This window comes from Henckelia pumila, chromosome 4 (genome assembly GCF_033568475.1).
Source record: "Henckelia pumila isolate YLH828 chromosome 4, ASM3356847v2, whole genome shotgun sequence".
Classification (NCBI taxonomy): domain Eukaryota; kingdom Viridiplantae; phylum Streptophyta; class Magnoliopsida; order Lamiales; family Gesneriaceae; genus Henckelia; species Henckelia pumila.
In genome coordinates, this window is record NC_133123.1 from 9,319,507 (window position 1) to 9,337,166 (window position 17,660).

General features: G+C 35.1%; 2 protein-coding genes and 1 pseudogene across 8 annotated transcripts; 2 read left to right on the forward strand and 1 right to left on the reverse strand.

The window, feature by feature from the left end:
• The first annotated feature begins 801 nt into the window (after positions 1–801).
• Positions 802–13,319, forward strand: LOC140865006 (putative receptor-like protein kinase At5g39000). 4 transcript variants are annotated; one of them, XM_073269482.1, is made up of 7 exons: positions 802–3,616; positions 3,903–4,066; positions 4,172–4,189; positions 4,274–4,376; positions 4,512–4,731; positions 4,811–4,967; positions 5,149–6,106. In XM_073269482.1, exons 1-7 carry the CDS (start codon positions 1,096–1,098, stop codon positions 5,407–5,409), a joined length of 3,444 nt encoding a protein of 1,147 aa, XP_073125583.1. In that variant the 5' UTR covers positions 802–1,095; the 3' UTR covers positions 5,410–6,106. The 4 variants fall into 4 exon arrangements, with proteins under 4 accessions (XP_073125583.1, XP_073125581.1, XP_073125582.1 ...); XM_073269480.1 differs by having other exon boundaries at positions 4,172–4,376; XM_073269481.1 differs by having other exon boundaries at positions 4,172–4,376; positions 4,823–4,967.
• On the reverse strand, positions 1,453–16,465 carry LOC140865008 (uncharacterized). Of its 4 annotated transcripts, none has more exons than XM_073269485.1 (4): positions 16,111–16,465; positions 15,491–15,965; positions 2,145–2,184; positions 1,453–1,577 (listed from the first exon to the last, which is right to left on the reverse strand). In XM_073269485.1, exons 1-4 carry the CDS (start codon positions 16,408–16,410, stop codon positions 1,568–1,570), a joined length of 825 nt encoding a protein of 274 aa, XP_073125586.1. In that variant the 5' UTR covers positions 16,411–16,465; the 3' UTR covers positions 1,453–1,567. The 4 variants fall into 4 exon arrangements, 2 of the variants coding, with proteins under 2 accessions (XP_073125586.1, XP_073125585.1); XR_012144458.1 differs by lacking the exons at positions 1,453–1,577; positions 2,145–2,184 and adding exons at positions 13,339–14,932; positions 15,041–15,395; XR_012144457.1 differs by lacking the exons at positions 1,453–1,577; positions 2,145–2,184 and adding exons at positions 13,339–14,965; positions 15,041–15,395.
• LOC140865007 (putative receptor-like protein kinase At5g39000) lies at positions 10,034–13,111 on the forward strand (annotated as a pseudogene).
• Positions 16,466–17,660: the final 1,195 nt, after the last annotated feature.

Genomic DNA, 17,660 nt, shown 5'->3' on the forward strand with positions numbered 1-17,660 from the left:
ACCGTAAGTTAAGATAACAAAGAATAAAAGTGGAGGGTGAGAAATAATTTTTTGAGTGAGAATGTTCTCTCTTTTACATATATAAATGGAAATATCTTATTTCCTTGGAGGATGAATGTAATTTAATGGCGGATTTTTGTCCTTGTCATAAAATTAATTAATCCCGAGATTTGACTTAAACACAGGTGTATCGTTCAAACTTCAAATCCTGAGAATGCATTATTTGAAATTGACCATGTGCCTTATTTCAACCTCATCAATCAAGACATTATTTGAAAGTGTTGTTAGAAAACATTTTTTAATATTTCTTCATAAAATTCCTAGAAGCGATTTCAAATATTATTAAGTTGTGTTTGAACGAAAAACTTTGATTTCGATAATCAAATCCATCGCGATTATCATTATATCTACGTAAATTCATCTAAACAATCAATAATTTGTTTTTAAAATAATCACCGTTTGTGACACCAAACTAGATGAAAACGTTCTTGTAATGTTCTTGATATATTTTATAGTTGATTCCTTAAACATCTTAATAAATTTGTTTTAAAAAAACTTTTGTAATCAAATTTGCCAGCGCCAATTATTTAAGACGGGAGAAGAAATGTAGCCTACGCAAACAATTCAAACCATCTCAGTCATCATCTAGAAAACTTCAATTGCCCAACAAATCAATCGGCGAACACAAAAGATGTTGACCTTTTTTTTTTCCAGGAAGGCAAAAACTGGAATTAATTAACAGAAAAATAAAGCATACATCTACATATACACTTGAATTTGGTTTCCACCTAAACAAAACAAAACAAAAGTGCCTTGATCATCCGAACCTGGAACCAAACCAAGGAATAAGTCTAAATCGAAATTGTTGATTATTTTTTATTCAAATTAATAATGCATCAACTCTCAATCTGAATTGAAATATGAATAAGTTGACATTTCTATCTGTTATCTAAGTTTTCAAGCTAATCTCAAAATCCTTGGATATGAGAAGTAGCACCTCTGGCATAAATGGTCCCATGAACAAAATTTCATGAATGTGAAGATTTCATGAATAAATATCCATAGAGCAGTTGAACCTGGAGCACAAATCACAGCATGAATCTTTATCCGGTTTCAGTTGCTCCCACGATAATTCTCTGCCTTTTGACCATATTTGCAGCAGCAAGCTATAACCAGGATTACCTTACGGGAGATATTTCTGTAAATTGTGGCTCGACTGGAACTTCAGTGGCAATTGATGGAAGGGAATGGCACGGAGATATGAACGCAGAAGACGATTCTTCACTACAAGTGAAGGGAGCATCATCTAGCTCAAGTGTCATCAGCCAGTTAACAGCGACTGCCGATCCAGTTCCCTACAAAACAGCACGAATCTCTCGTTCTACATTCTCATATGCATTCCAGGTTGATCCAAGTCTGAAACTAATCCGACTTCACTTTAATCCGACTCGGTACAAAGGGTTTAAAGTATCAAAAGACCTCTTCACTGTAGAATCTAGAGCCGTCATTTTGCTTGATAACTTTAGCCCTTCAGTCGTTGCTGATGCTCTAGGTGTGAATACTTTTGTCAAGGAATTCTGCATAAACATAGAAGGAAATCAAATATTGGATATTGTTTTCACTTCAGCAAGTAGTCAACTACAAGATGGGATGTATGCTTTTATAAACGGCATTGAGATCATCTCGGTGCCTAAAGCTCTTTCTTACTTTCATGGTATAGATCTTGGTGCACAAGTTTATAGACAGAAGGCTATCATATACATAGATAACAGCACCGCGCTCGAAAGAATTTATAAACTAAATATTCTACAGGATTCTATTCTACCAGTAGAGGATTCAGCCGAGATGATTGAGATAGGGGCCACTATACAAACACAAAAACGACATAGGGAAAAATCTAACACTTGGAAAATATCTGTGGACGTGGGGTTTAGGTACTTGGTAAGGATTCATTTCTCCAAGTCAGGCCTCAAGATGGCAGAAACGGGTCACGAGAAATTTGAATTCCTCATTAACCACATGATTGCCTATATTGATTCTGATACAAGGACACATGGTAAAGATAATGGCATCATCTTGTATAGGAACTACATTTTGGTGATGAAGGGATACAAACAAGAGGGTAAACGTGATTTGTCGATTACCTTGCAATCCAGAGATGAATCCATCGACAGAGAGCGGCCCCTGAAAGGATTTGAAATATTCAAGTTGAGTAATCCTGATAATAGTCTTGCTTGTCCAAATCAAATGTCTACAGCACAAAATTTTCAATCTGGGACTCCCCAAAATTTAGCATCTGTTCTTGGCTACAGCAATGCAACTGCAGTCATATTTATGATTGTTTTTGTGAACATCATTGTTCATGGATCAAGGCAACTTTCGGAAAAAAATCTTACAACAAAGGAAAACAAGCCACTAGTCAAGGGAGAACGACTCTGTCTTCGTTTTTCGTTGGATGAGATCCGTGCAGCCACCCAAAATTTCAATGATGAACTTGTAATTGGACGCGGTGGATTTGGCACAGTATATAAAGGACTTCTTAATGATGGGGGAGAGATTGTTGCCATAAAGAGGTTAAGATTAAACTCCAAGCAAGGGGAGCACGAGTTTTGGAGAGAGATTGAAGCACTTTCTGAGCTTCGGCATCTTAATCTAGTCTCTTTGATTGGTTATTGCAATGAGCGTCATGAAATGATTCTTGTTTATGATTACATGTCTGGTGGAACATTGGCCGACCACCTCTATAAAAAAGCTGATGACAGCAATTATTCACCTTCTCTGACCTGGAATCAGAGACTTAGCATCTGCATTGGAGCCGGTCGGGGACTGGATTATCTTCACACAGGCCATGGTATCATACATCGTGACGTAAAGTCTTCAAACATCTTGCTGGATGAAAATTTTGTGGCCAAGGTTTCGGATTTTGGCCTGGCTAAACCTGAAACCAGAAATATGCTGCATAGTTATGTCAGCACAAATGTTAAAGGCACATTTGGTTACATTGACCCACATTACTTTAGGACTCGTCAACTAACAAGAAAAAGCGACACATATGCCTTTGGCGTGGTGTTATTGGAAGTATTATGTGGGAGAATGGCACTGGATTTAAGGGTTGAAGAAGATAAGCACAGTCTAACCATGTGGGCTCAAGAGCAGATTAGGGAAGGAGAAGTAGAAAAGATCATAAGTTCAGATCTGAGGGGGGATATCTCACTAGATAGCTTGAAGGCATTTGTGAAAGCTGTTCAAAGTTGCATAAACGATGAACCAAAGAGACGGCCAACGATGGCTCAGGTTGTATTACAGCTTGAGTTTGCACTTAAGCAGCACGAGAGCTCGAGACAAGTAACAGATGAAAGAGATGTTTTTGATGTCTTTCCCTATTCTGATGAGATTATCTCATCAGCGAGCACAGAAAATCTAACAATAACCTCCATTGATGAGCTGAATATTTCATCTTCTTCAAAAGAACAAAATGTCATTGATGCTAAGCTGACATCCAGGGATAGAGTTATTAGATCAATAACAAAGCACCCAAGAAATTGGCAATGGGATGTACTCTGGAAACGACCAAAACAATTTCTCAACAAACATATCGAAGACTCAAAATCTGCAGGTAGTCCCGTGGCTAAAATAAATTTGGGAACGTTATTGATTGACATGACCATTAACAACCGACCTTAAATGATAGTGTTCATTTCTAATATATAAAATAGGTCTTGCTTATATCCAAAATATCCCAAGGTCTGCTCTAACTTAATTCCTTAGCATGCATTTCCATATTTTTTATTGCCTTCAAAGCTTAAAAGTTTATTTCGAAATTAACTTCATTAATTCCCAGCTCATTTGAAAGCACACATTTCACTTACATAAAATCTGACTGTCATCTATGCACTCTATAGGACAAAACAAACTTCTTATGAAAAAGCTGGTCATCAGTCTTCTAAAAGATTATGTGACTGGGTTAAGTGCAACTGAGTTGGATTGGGGTACAATGAACTTAGCAACGAATAGATTCTCCCATTCAAATATGATGGGTAAAGGTCTTGGAGGCGCTTATTACAAGGTAATGTTCCTAGACTGGCTGCGTTTACATTAAAGATGACCAGGTACAATTTACTATGATTTCAATCTTTTATTGATAATATATATTTGTTCTTTTGCTGTATAGGCTGTGTTACCTACACAGGTAATTGCAGTTAAAAGGAGTTCACTTTCAGAGTATGGACATAATGAGTTCAAACTTGAAATTTACTTGCTCTCCAAACTTCAGCACCCAAACCTCACAAAACTATTAGGATATAACATACATGGAGAAGAAATGATACTAGCATATGAGTTCAAGGCCGAGACAAGTCTACATGCCGCTCTATTTGGTTAGTAACTCGGAAAATTTCCATCATCTAACCCCTTCCCTTTACAGTATTTCTTAATTTAATGGATAACTTTTGGAGATTCCGAATTGTCATTCTTGCTGTGGTATTACTAAGTAATGGCTGTACGAAAATTAGTGGGACGTGATCAGCTTCCTTGGACACACCGCTTCAAAATTATCAGGGGGATTGCTGAAGGAGTTCTCTATCTTCACCAAGATTCAGAGTTGAGAAAATTTTACGGTGACCTCGAAACCCAGAATATTATATTGGACACCGAGATGAATCCTAAAATTTGTTTTGATTTCAAATTGAAGCCCGGCAAAGATCTTCGCATGTTGTCACTAGATGACAAAAGGTAACTTTCCAAGTTTCTGTACAATCTACTATAACATTCACTCTAAGATGGCGGAGTTACTGATGCTGTTTTCTGCAAGTTATTTGCACAGTGATCATGCCTCTGTGGAATGCAATCTGGGCTGCCAAATATCAGTATCAACGGACATTCATAGCTTCGGAGTTATGGTCTTGGAGATAGTGAGTGGCATGATGCACCGCCGAAGTTCTGAGGAGGGGCTGGACCTAATTGCTTATGTAAGTATATTACTATATTTTTATATCGGTGTATTAATTATGCACTGGTACATTAAGCATTGAATATTTCAACCCAAGCGTAGTAATTTAGTCAAATAATACAGACTACAACAGACAATATCCACAAAATCATGGAAAGTATTAATATAGGTAAACATATATGTTCATGTACAATTTTCAGGCATGGAAGCTGTGGAATGAAGAGAAACCATTATATCTTATGGAAGCATCAACATGGGTATCAGGGTTTTCACAGGAGGAAGTTCTAAGATGCATTCGAGTTGGTCTTTCATGCACCCAACAGCAACCAAAGTACCGACCAATGATGCCTCTTATTCTTCGGTCATTGCAAGGTTATCATGAATTACAATTGGAGCTCAAAGAGACAGTGCAACCAAAAACTATTCAATCCACAAGTAGCAGCATTCACAAATGCGACTAACGCTTTGCTATTCATATTGCAAGACACAACCATGAAATAGGATAGTGCAGTTCCCGTGTCCTTGTGCGGAAAAAATGCAAGTGCTACTCATATGCATAGCATGTATCATGTATGTTGATGTACACTAGAATACAATGAATTCAAGGCCAAAAAGGGTCAAGGCATTTACTAATGCTTGCGACTTGCGGGAACAGTTTCCTGATGCCCGGCGCCGGGGACAAAGTTTATGCCGGTGATTGTTGAAAATTCCCAAGGATTGTCCAAACCATGTTTTTTACATGTTCACCAAACCTACAGAATCAATGACTCACACGATTTCCGATTTCCTATCGAGTCAGGAGAGCATGGAGATTTTGTATTTGCTATCAGAACCCACTCTGCTCACACGGTCACACCCATTGGTGATGAGAAGGAAACTTGCCTATAAGAACCTGAATAAAGAAAACGAATTGCAAAATCCTAGTGTTTTTCTGTGCTTTAATTCTCTCCAAAACAGCAGACATATGCATTCCTCTTAGCATTAATTTGATTAGCTCGGACCTTAGTTGTATCATTCAAGGCCATCCAAGCCAGCACTTATCAAAAGAACAAATCAATGGATATTTTCCCACCATTACAACAAAAAGAATCTACCGAGCAAAGACATGCACGCACGCATACATATGTACACACACATATAACCAAAACAATGCATACAAAAAAACAAACAAACAAACAAACAAACATAAAGCAATGCATACCTCCCATTCCCCTAGGAGACATTTACTTTACGAAAATGGAACCGACACAAATCTGAATAAGAAGCTAGAATAATGAAACTATTCCACATCAATTGCAAAATCGAGCTGAAAATTTTCACACACAACAAGAAACAAGACGATGGATCCCTCGTCACTTATCGGGCAAGAGACAAAGATGGGCCCAAAGATGGAGATATGGAAACAAAACGGGTTTGGGTCATTTTTTATTTATTTATTTATTAAAAAAATTGCCCGAAACGGCTATTGGATAGAAAGTAAATTTGAACTTAATTATCGTTTGATATGTTATTAATCTATGTTTAACTTATTTATTCAATTTTGTTTTATATCAATCAAATTATTAAATTTAAATTATTATATTATCTTTTTTAATGATATTATTTATATTTTATTTATTTTTAAAATGATAAAATGATAATTTATCATTTTTATATAAAATTTAATCAATCAAATCAAATAAAATATAATCTATCAATTAAATCCAATATTATATTAACCATTATTTTTTATTTATTTTTTATTACATAATATTATTTATTTATGAATTATTTATCACATCAATCAAACCAAACGTGAAAAGACGGTGTTGAAGTGATTTGAAAAGTTAAGTTAAAACTCGGGTAATGGATGTGAATTTTGTGTCGGGAAAACGAGCAAAGTAATTTTAGTCAAATATTTTATTTTAAAAAAATGACATTCTTTTGGGTATTTGATTATCTCCATACACTTCACATAGTTTTTATAAAATATATTTGAAAAATATGTTTTAGAAAGTGTTCTCCAATTATAATTTTTAAAAAACTATTGAGAGGTGGTTTTATTTTTTTAGATGTTTTTATAATGGAATTATGGAAGATAAAGATGAACAATATTACTTTAATATATTATAATATTTTTTATATAATAATGATTCAAACACATATTTATTTTAAAAATAACTTTTCAAACATTTTATAATATTTTTAAAAAAATAAATTTATAAAAATATTTTATAAATATTTGTCTAAAACGGATAAATATTTGATTTAAGTTGTTCTCTTTTATTTCCCCACGCGGCCGCTTAGTTGTCCCTTCGACTTTCAAACATGAACACAAGGGAAATATTATTGGACGAATGTAAACTATTTTTTAGCATCTATATTAACTAATTTTCATGTTATTTTTAAAAATCAAATGATGAATTAAATATTTAAAAGTCTAAGAGTGATAACCATCTAATCTATCTAAAAAATTAAAAATACAAACAAATGTAGCGAAATGTCATTTTGGCAAATAAAATAAAAATCTAATGGCTAAAAAAAGAGATCATATAAAATGACTAATTTGTCTAACAATTTTGGTTTTGTTGGAAATTAAATTAGAATATAATCATAATTTCATCTCAAATTTCACTAATTAATTGAAATTTAGTTAGTTAAAAGTTATATACTATAATAATATAGTAAAATATTAAAAATCAATGTCTCTCTTTTTTTTTTTCTTCCAAAAAACCTCATAAATATTGACACCTAAAAATCTTCACGTGACAAATTCAACCCCCTCTCTCTCCAAAGTCCAAACCTTTTGACTTTTTAGATGAATATAAATTTTCAATTGTTTTTTAGTTTTCTGGCTATATGAAAAATTGATTTTTATTTTTGTTATACTTCAATACTCCACATCCGGATAATTGCATCCTACTTTTACATGTATTACCCCAATTATGTATTTAAGAGTGGCGATTTATCAATATTTGTGGGATCCATTGAAAAATAATATGACTCACATGTATTGATAAATCTCAACCATTGAATCTGCATTGAGACAGTGTCTGCACACATAGGATCTCACTTATCCACATTGACATAGACAAGTCAAGTTTGTGTTTTCATAAAAATTAAGAAAGGAAAAAAACATTTTTAGTCCTGTAACTTTACCTATTTCTTTTTTTAGTCCAGTAACTAGTTAAACTTGAATATTGGTCAGTTAAAAGTTTGGCTATTTGGGTCCTCTTTTAACATAAGTATCCAAATTCAGTCGAAAAATACTAACTAGGCTATAAAATCTGATCATATGGCAATAAATTTGGGAAATTCGTCTCTTTTGCAATCATCGTCCCATTTTATGAGTTTGTTTGTTTTTTTAAAGAAAAATTTATAATTTCGGTTTGATTTGATGGAATTTTAGATCGCATTTCACTTGATATTATTTCTAATCAAATTGAAAATCCTCAAATTTTTTGTAAATTGTCATCTCATTGGATTTTACATTTTAATCAACAATTTTTAGTAAAATTAGACATTACGGTAAAATATATATATATATATATATCAAAATAGCCAACACATCAAAGTTAGAGGATTAGTACCCAAGTTTGATTAGTTATAGGAAAAAAGAAAACAATTTAGATGACCAATTTGGATTTTTTACATTAATAAATTGTTTGAGAAAGTAAATTTAGAAAGCAATTTTTCATTTTATTCTTATTTAATGAATTTTAATAGAATAAAATAATTGTATAAATAGTTAATTATATTAATTTAATAGAGATATATTGGGAAAAGATTACGAAAAGAACATTAAATATGAAAACTAGACTATATATTTAGAAGGATGAAAAAAAAAATTGTAAGGATGAAAAAAAAAATTGTAAGGATGAAAAAAAAAATTGTAGGTATTAAAATATGCTTATTTGCATACATCCATGGGTTTAGTTCATTATAGTTTAAAGTACTACCATAATACTAAATTGAAAGGTCTAAAAAAATTGACTTTGACATGTGAGGACCATGAAAATATATGCATCTCATTTTGTTAAATTAAAATTGAACTATTGAATATAGTATGAGTGTACGATTCTCATGCTAACAAACGCTTTTATATTCAAATAAATTGTTAGAATTTATATTTAAAAAATTATGTTATATTTGCTTGCTTTAAAACATACAAGTATTTTTTATATATATTTTTGTTAAGATTTAAGTTTGTTTAAATCAAGTTGATTCTGAGTTTTCCATCGAAACACATGATAAATTTGATATATTGGAATTTAATCCTCTTTAAGAGGAAGAAAAAACGTATGACAATCAGAGGGTATACAAAGGTTCCAGATTCTAATTATTTCCCTCACGGTAATACCTAATAATATAAAATCTTTATTAGTCAAATATATATATATATATATATATATATATATATATATATAATATTATCTTTATCATCTCAAGCTTTAGAATAATAGTAATATCCTATTTCCATGGAGAATGAATGCAATTTAATATGGAATTTGTCCTTGTCATAAAATTTAATTAATCCCGAGATTTAAAAACTTAAACAGAGCTGTATTGTTCAAATCCTTAGAATATATGATTGAGTTGATTGTGGGCCTCATCTCCACAACATCAATTAAATTGACTTAATTTGAAGATTTGGAGGCTCTAATCCATCACGATTATCATTGCATCTACATAAAGATATCCACCAGAGGATGTTGACCTTTTTTTCCTGGAAGGTGAATACTGGAATTAATTAAGTGGAAAAAAAACTAAAATATACATATACAATTGAATTTTGTTACCACCTAAACAAAACAAAAGTGCCTTGATCATCCGAACCTGGAACCAAACCAAGGAATAAGTCTAAATCGAAATTGTTGGTTATTTTTTATTCAAATTAACAATGCATCAAGTCTCAATCAGAATTGAAATGTGAATAAGGCGACATTTCTATCTGTTCTCTAAGTTTTCAAGCCATAATCTCAAAATCCTTTGATATTAGAAGTAGCACCTCTAGCATAAATGGTCCCATGAACAAAATTTCATGCATGTGAAGATTTCATGAATAAATATCCATAGAGCAGTTGAACCTGGAGCACAAATCACAGCATGAATCTTTATCCGATTTCAGTTGCTCCCACGATAATTCTATGCCTTTTGACCATATTTGCAGCAGCAAGCTATAACCAGGATTACCTTATGGGAGATATTTCTGTAAATTGTGGCTCGACTGGAACTTCAGTGGCAATTGATGGAAGGGAATGGCACGGAGATATGAACGCAGAAGACGATTCTTCGCTACAAGTGAAGGGAGCATCATCTAGCTCAAGTGTCATCAGCCAGTTAAAAGCGACTGCCGATCCAGTTCCCTACAAAACCGCACGAATCTCTCGTTCTACATTCTCATATGCATTCCAGGTTGATCCAGGTCTGAAACTAATCCGACTTCACTTTAATCCGACTCGGTACAAAGGGTTTAAAGTGTCAAAAGACCTGTTCACTGTAGAATCTAGAGCCGTCATTTTGCTTGATAACTTTAGCCCTTCAGTCGCTGCTGATGCTCTAGGTGTGAATACTTTTGTCAAGGAATTCTGCATAAACATGGAAGGAAATCAAATACTGGATATTGTTTTCACTTCAGCAAGTAGTCAATTACAAGATGGGATGTATGCTTTTATAAACGGCATTGAGATCATCTCGGTGCCTAAAGATCTTTCTTATTTTCATGGTATAGATCTTGGTGCACAATTTTTTGGACAGAAGGCTACCGTATACATTGATAACAGCACCGCGCTCGAAAGAATTTATAAACTAAATATTCTACAGAATTCTATTCTACCAGTAGAGGATTCAGCCGAGATGATTGAGATAGGGGCCACTACACAAACACAAAAACAACATAGGGGAAAATCTAACACTTGGAAAATATCTGTGGACGTGGGGTTTAGGTACTTGGTAAGGATTCATTTCTCCAAGTCAGGCCTCAAGATGGCAGAAAGTGGTCACGAGAAATTTGAATTCCTCATTAACCACATGATTGCCTATATTGATTCTGATACAAGGACACATGGTAAAGATAATGGCATCATCTTGTATAGGAACTAAATTTTGGTGATGAAGGGATACAAACAAGAGGGTAAACGTGATTTGTCGATTACCTTGCAATCCAGAGATGAATCCATCGACAGAAAGCGGCCCCTTAAAGGATTTGAAATATTCAAGTTGAGCAATCCTGATAATAGCCTTGCCTGTCCAAATCAAATGCCTACAGCACAAAATTTTCAATCTGGGACTTCCCAAAATTTAGTATCTGTTCTTGGCTACAGCAATGCAGTTGCAACTGCAGTCATATTTATGATTGTTTTTGTGAACATCATTGTTCATAGATTAAGGCAACTTAGGGAAGAAAATCTTACAACAAAGGAAAACAAGCCACCAGTCAAGGGAGAACGACTGTGTCTTCGTTTTTCGTTGGACGAGATCTGTGCCGCCGCCCAAAATTTCAACGATGAACTTATAATTGGACACGGTGGTTTTGGCACAGTATACAAAGGACTTCTTGGTGATGGGGGAGTGATTGTTGCCATAAAGAGGTTAAGATTAAACTCCAGGCAAGGGGAGCACGAGTTTTGGAGAGAGATTGAAACACTTTCTGAGCTTCGGCATCTTAATCTAGTCTCTTTGATTGGTTATTGCAATGAGAATCATGAAATGATTCTTGTTTATGATTACATGCCTCGTGGAACATTGGCCGACCACCTCTATAAAAAACCTGATGACAGCAATAATTCACCTTCTCTGACCTGGAATCAGAGACTTAGCATCTGCATTGGAGCCGGTCGGGGACTGGATTATCTTCACACAGGCCATGGTATCATACATCGTGACGTGAAGTCTTCAAACATCTTGCTGGATGAAAATTTTGTGGCTAAGGTTTCGGATTTTGGCCTGGCCAAACCTGAAACCAGAAATATGCTGCATAGTTATGTCAGCACAAATGTTAAAGGCACATTTGGTTACTTTGACCCACATTATTTTAGAACTCATAAACTAACAAGAAAAAGTGACACATATGCCTTTGGTGTGGTGTTATTGGAAGTATTATGTGGGAGACTGGCACTGGATTTAAGAGTTGACGAAGATAAGCAGAGTCTAACCATGTGGGCTCAAGAGAAGATTAGCGAAGGAGAAGTAGAAAAGATCATAAGTTCAGATCTGAGGGGGGATATCTCACTAGATAGCTTGAAGACATTTGTGAAAATTGTTGAAAGTTGCTTAAATGATGAACCAAAGAGACGGCCAACGATGGCTCAAGTTGTATTACAGCTTGAGTTTGCACTTAAGCAGCACGAGAGCTCAAGACAAGTAACAGATGAGAAAGATGTTTCTGATGGCTTTCCCCATACTGATGAAATTATCTCATCAGCGAGCACTGAGAATCTAACAATAACCTCCATTGATGAGCTGAATAGTTCATCATCTTCAAAAGAACAAAATTTCGTCAATGCTAAGCTGATATCCGGGGAAAGAATTATTGGATCAATAACAAAGCACCAAAAATATTGGCAATGGAATGTGCTCAGGAAACGAGCAAAACGATCTCCCAAAGACCAACTGGAAGACTCAATATCAGGTAGTCTCGTGGCTAAAATAAATTTGAGAACATTATGATTGACATGTCCATTAACAGCGTCTTTGACTGATAGTTTTCATTTCTATTATATAGAATAGGTCTTGCTGATATAAAAAATTTACAAAGGTCTACTCTTAACTTAATTCCTTAACAACGGATTTCCATATTTTTAATTGCCTCAAAAGCTCAGAGTTTATTTCGAAGTTAACTTCGTTATTTCCCAGGTCATTTGAAAGCAAGTCTCACTTACGTGAAACACTAACTGTTCTCTATGCACTCTGACTCTATAGGACAGAACAAACTTCTGATGAAGAGGCAGGTCAGTCTTCTAAAAGATTATGTGACTGGGTTAAGAGCGACTAAGTTGGATTGGGCTACAATAAACTTGGCCACGAATAGATTCTCCCATTCAAATATGATCGGTAAAGGTCTAGGAGGTGCTTATTACAAGGTAATGTTCCTAGAGTGGCTGTGTTTACTTTTAAAGACAACCAGGTACAATTTACCATGATTTTAGTGATAACATATATTTGTTCTTTTGCTGTATAGGCTGTGTTACCTACAAGACAGGTAATTGCAGTTAAAAGGAGTTCACTTTCAGAGTATGGACATAACGAGTTCAAACATGAAATTTACTTACTCTCCGAACTTCAGCACCCAAACCTCACAAAACTATTAGGATATACCATACATGGAGAAGAACTTATGTTAGCATATGAGTTCAAGGCTGAGACAAGTCTACATTCTGTTCTATTTGGTTAGTAACTTGGAATTTGCATATCTAACCCATCCCCTTTATTGTATTTCTTAAGTCAATAAAAAAGAATTTGAGATTCCGGATTGTCATTCTTGCTGTGGTATTGCTAACTACTAAGTGATGGCTGTACGAAAATTTGTAGGACGTGATCAGCTTCCTTGGACAAACCGCTTCAAAATTATCAGGGGGATTGCTGAAGGAGTTCTCTATCTTCACCAAGATTTAGAGTTGAGAAAATTTTATAGTGACCTCGAACCCCACAATATTATATTGGACACCGAGATGAATCCTAAAATTTCTTTCGATTTCGAAAATAAGCCCGGCAAAGATCTTCCCCTGGTGTTACTTGATGATAAAAGGTAAGTTTCCAAACTTCTCTACTGTCTTATCTAACATAGCATTCACTTTAAGATGGAGAAATTACTGATGCTACTTTCGGTAAGTTATATGTACAATGATTATGCCTCTGTGGAATACAATTCGAGCCGCCAAATATCAGTATCCTCGGACATTCATAGCTTCGGAGTTATGGTCTTGGAGATAGTGAGTGGCATGGCACACCGCCGTAGTTCTAAGGAGGGCTTGGATTTAATTGCTTACGTAAGTATATTTATATATAGATGTATCAACTATGCCCTGGTACATTAAGCATTTACAAATTTCAACCCAAAAGTAGTAATTTAATAAAATAAAACAGACGAATAAATAACTAAAAATTGTATACATCCACAAAATCAAGACTACCATTAGAGGTAAACGATAAAGGTGAATCATATCCAAAATCCAAAGATTTAAATTGTTTCCAGTCTCTCTTTTTGCTTCTCGAAACCCATTATTTGTTTTTCTTTCCAATGTACACAACGGCATGAGATTGCAGCTCTACATATTGATTTTCTAAAATGGAACAAAGTGAACTTTACAGGGAATCAATTGAAACAAAGCCACTCCATAGATTTAAGCTCCATATGTCAAAAATCAATGGACAAAATCATTTTAATATGAATTTAACTTATCATGGAAAGTATAGCAGTAAAGGTAAACATATATGCGCATGTACATAATTGTCTCACAATTTTCAGGCATGGAAGCTGTGGAATGAAGATAAACCATTATATCTTATGGAGGCATCAACGTGGATATCAGGGTTTTCACATGAGGAAGTTCTAAGATGCATTCGAGTTGGTCTTTTATGCACCCAACAGCAACCAAAGAAACGACCAATGATGCCTCTTATTCTTCGGTCATTGCAAGGTTACCATGAATTACAGTTGGGGCTTAAGGAGACAGGGCTACAAAAAACTATTCACTCCACTAGTAGCAGCATTCACAAATGGGATTAACGCTTTACTATTCATATTGCAAGACACAACCGTGAAATAGGATAGTGCAGTTCTTATGTCCTTGTGGGTAAAAAATGTGAGTGCCACACGTATGTATAGCATGTATATTGATGTAACACTAGAATACAATGAATTCAAGGCCTATAAAGTTAAATCATTTACTTGACGCTTGCGGCAACACTTTCCTGATGTAATCGAAAAGAAAAAATCAATCGATCAACCCATCCTGCCATGTTTCCAAATGTTTTTTCTCTCTTGAAGATCCCATGGCAACACCCCTGAAGTTTCGTATTACTTATCATTTTCCGACTCTATTAAGAAAGTTAAACGTGCCTGCATAACTAGTGAAAACAATTGTATACACAAGGGAAGTAGTAGCATGTTACCTTCAACTGGAGGTGAATGGCGAGTGAGTAAAATGGAGGAAAAATAATTCCCAGAGTACAAGGAAAACACTAAGCTAGTGCAGACCAACATGAATTTGAGCAACAGAACTAGAACGATGCTGGCTTCATTGAACTAATATACAGTAATTCCTGTAGATCAAGCTTAGCTTCTGTAGTTCATGTACGATCAAGCTTAGCTTCGGTGGTTCATGGAATATCAAGCTTAGCTTTGGGTGAATGTACAAATTTTGGGGGTTAAAATCAAAGACTTGAGAGTGTCAAGCGACCTGCCAATTCCGAAGCTGGCCAGCCATTGAAATATATACTAGCACATTGTAAAACATATAGTTGAAACCTAGCATTGAATCGATATAAATGATCAAAGAACCTTAATCCAAGAACTCAAAAAGGGAAAAACAGCAACCAACAACCGCAGCAATAAAGGTGTACCACTTTCACTCGATCTCCAGCTCAACTTACTCTTCTCTGCATCAATAGCCTGCGATCTACTTAATTTTTGAGCTGGACTTCTCGAAGATCCTATATCAGGCTGCCCGCCAGTTTCTAGCTCATCCCAACCACCAAAATTAGCTATCTTATTGTCCATGTTATAATGCAAAACATCATTCTTCGAAAACCAAGGGCGATTTTCTTTCTTTCTTTTGATTGCCCCTTGGCTTCCAGCCCATAACCTAGTTTCTTCAGATTGAACTTTTCTTGATACACGAGTGCGATATCTTCTCTTTTTTGTGTTAGCATTTCGCTTTGATTTGTTTTTGCCTACATTTCGTATTCTCTTGAACGCAAATGCGAGAGTTGACTGTCCAATGGGAAGTGCTAGTGCCATGAGAAAAGCTTTAAGACCATTTGCCAGCAACAAAAACAAAATTATAGGTGGAAGCATCCATCCAAAGGATCGAAAAACCTGCACTGCCAAAAGAACTGAACTTCATCAACAAAAATATGATGGGATTTCCCATCGTTGCTACAAAAAGGGTCTACCAAGCAAATACATACATCTTTCCATCAATCCGCAAGAAAGGAAAAGCTACATATGGAGAAAATGTCACCTTCAAAATCCAGATGCTATCGATATAATCTCGAAGAACATCGGTCCACTGCTCAGTATTGTCATCGAAATCATCGTATGCCGTTCCTCCTTCATCTTTGCGGTTGTAAGATTCGGCGTTGGAGTCCCAGCGGCGGGACCTGCAAAGTATCAGCGGCCATGAATGGAGGAGCTGATTATTGGACGTGGGAATTGCGCGAAGAGGGTGAAAGTGGAATCGGTGGATTCTGAAATGTAGCAGAAGCAGAGTAGATTGGCAAGAACAGAGGTGCTGACAGAGAGGAAAGGCCGCCGCCGCCATTGTTTCAAAGATCTTATCCACGATACCTATCTTTCTCTGGTCCGCTATTTATGAATTTGACGCCAAACATTTGAAACGTGGGAAATTTGTATGCGTAAAATTGTCTGTTATAAAATATGGGTCTTTTTTTTCAAAAAAAAAAAAGTTTCTTTTTTAATAAAATTTTGTTGTTTTTTTTTTAATTTTCTAAATTATCGTTTTTTAATTATTTTTATTCTAACATCGGCCAACTATTTATAAAAAAAAAATTGGATATACCCTTGTAAGACTAAGAGTAAATATGTCATATGTAGCTCATAAATATTAGAGAAAATGATGAAACTGTAGTAGATGATAAAAAAACATGAATTAAATGCGGATCATTGTGGCCCGTGGTATGTGTATAATATGCAAACATCAACCTATTAAATTTACTTCTGGTGATAATCATATAAAACTCTCCAATAAGGAAATTTTTGTAACGAGTTTGTTCAGTATGTTTTATCTAAATAACGTGATTTATAAAATATATTATCAAATTGAGTGCTCACTTACCGTCACGAATGATAATGATATCAAATTTCATCGTACTACCAAAAATAAAAAAATAATAATAATCAAAATCTAAGTCATCAAATTTCTCGTTTTTGTCTCTGGGCCATCTTTACCCCAATCAAGTTATATATTGGGCCTTATTCGATTGAATTTGAGGCAAGTCTCGCCATCAAAAGGCCCAAGAAAATATTTGGGACTCGTCGCCAATTTCCTCTCAGATTCTAGAACAAACAGCACATAAAGAGCAGAAAAAGCTAGAAGGAAGGGCATGAAAACTCTAGCGATGGACTACTTCGGCGAGGCGGAGGATCATAGCGGCGGCGTGACAGTGGCGATGGACGTAGACGATGTTGATTCATCTCTAGATCTCTTCGGCGAAGGCCCTATCGCGCTGGATCTTCACCGCCTAGCCGATGCCGATTTCTTCAATTCCTTCGAAGATGACTTCGACGATGAAGACATCAACTGATGCATCGCGTATGCAATGGAATCCCTATTTTACTATCACTGTTTAGTATTCACTCTATTTGTATGACGAAATTTGGAACAAATTCGTGAAAACATGATGCGTGAGTTCGTAATGAAGTTGTGATTAAACAGTTTTTCATTGTCGTCTTGGCTTGATTTGATCGCTGATTTTGCCACAGGATTTAGATATTATGTTTGGGTAATCTTACTATTTCGTTGGGTTTGGTTTCTGAGCGATGGCCTGAAAG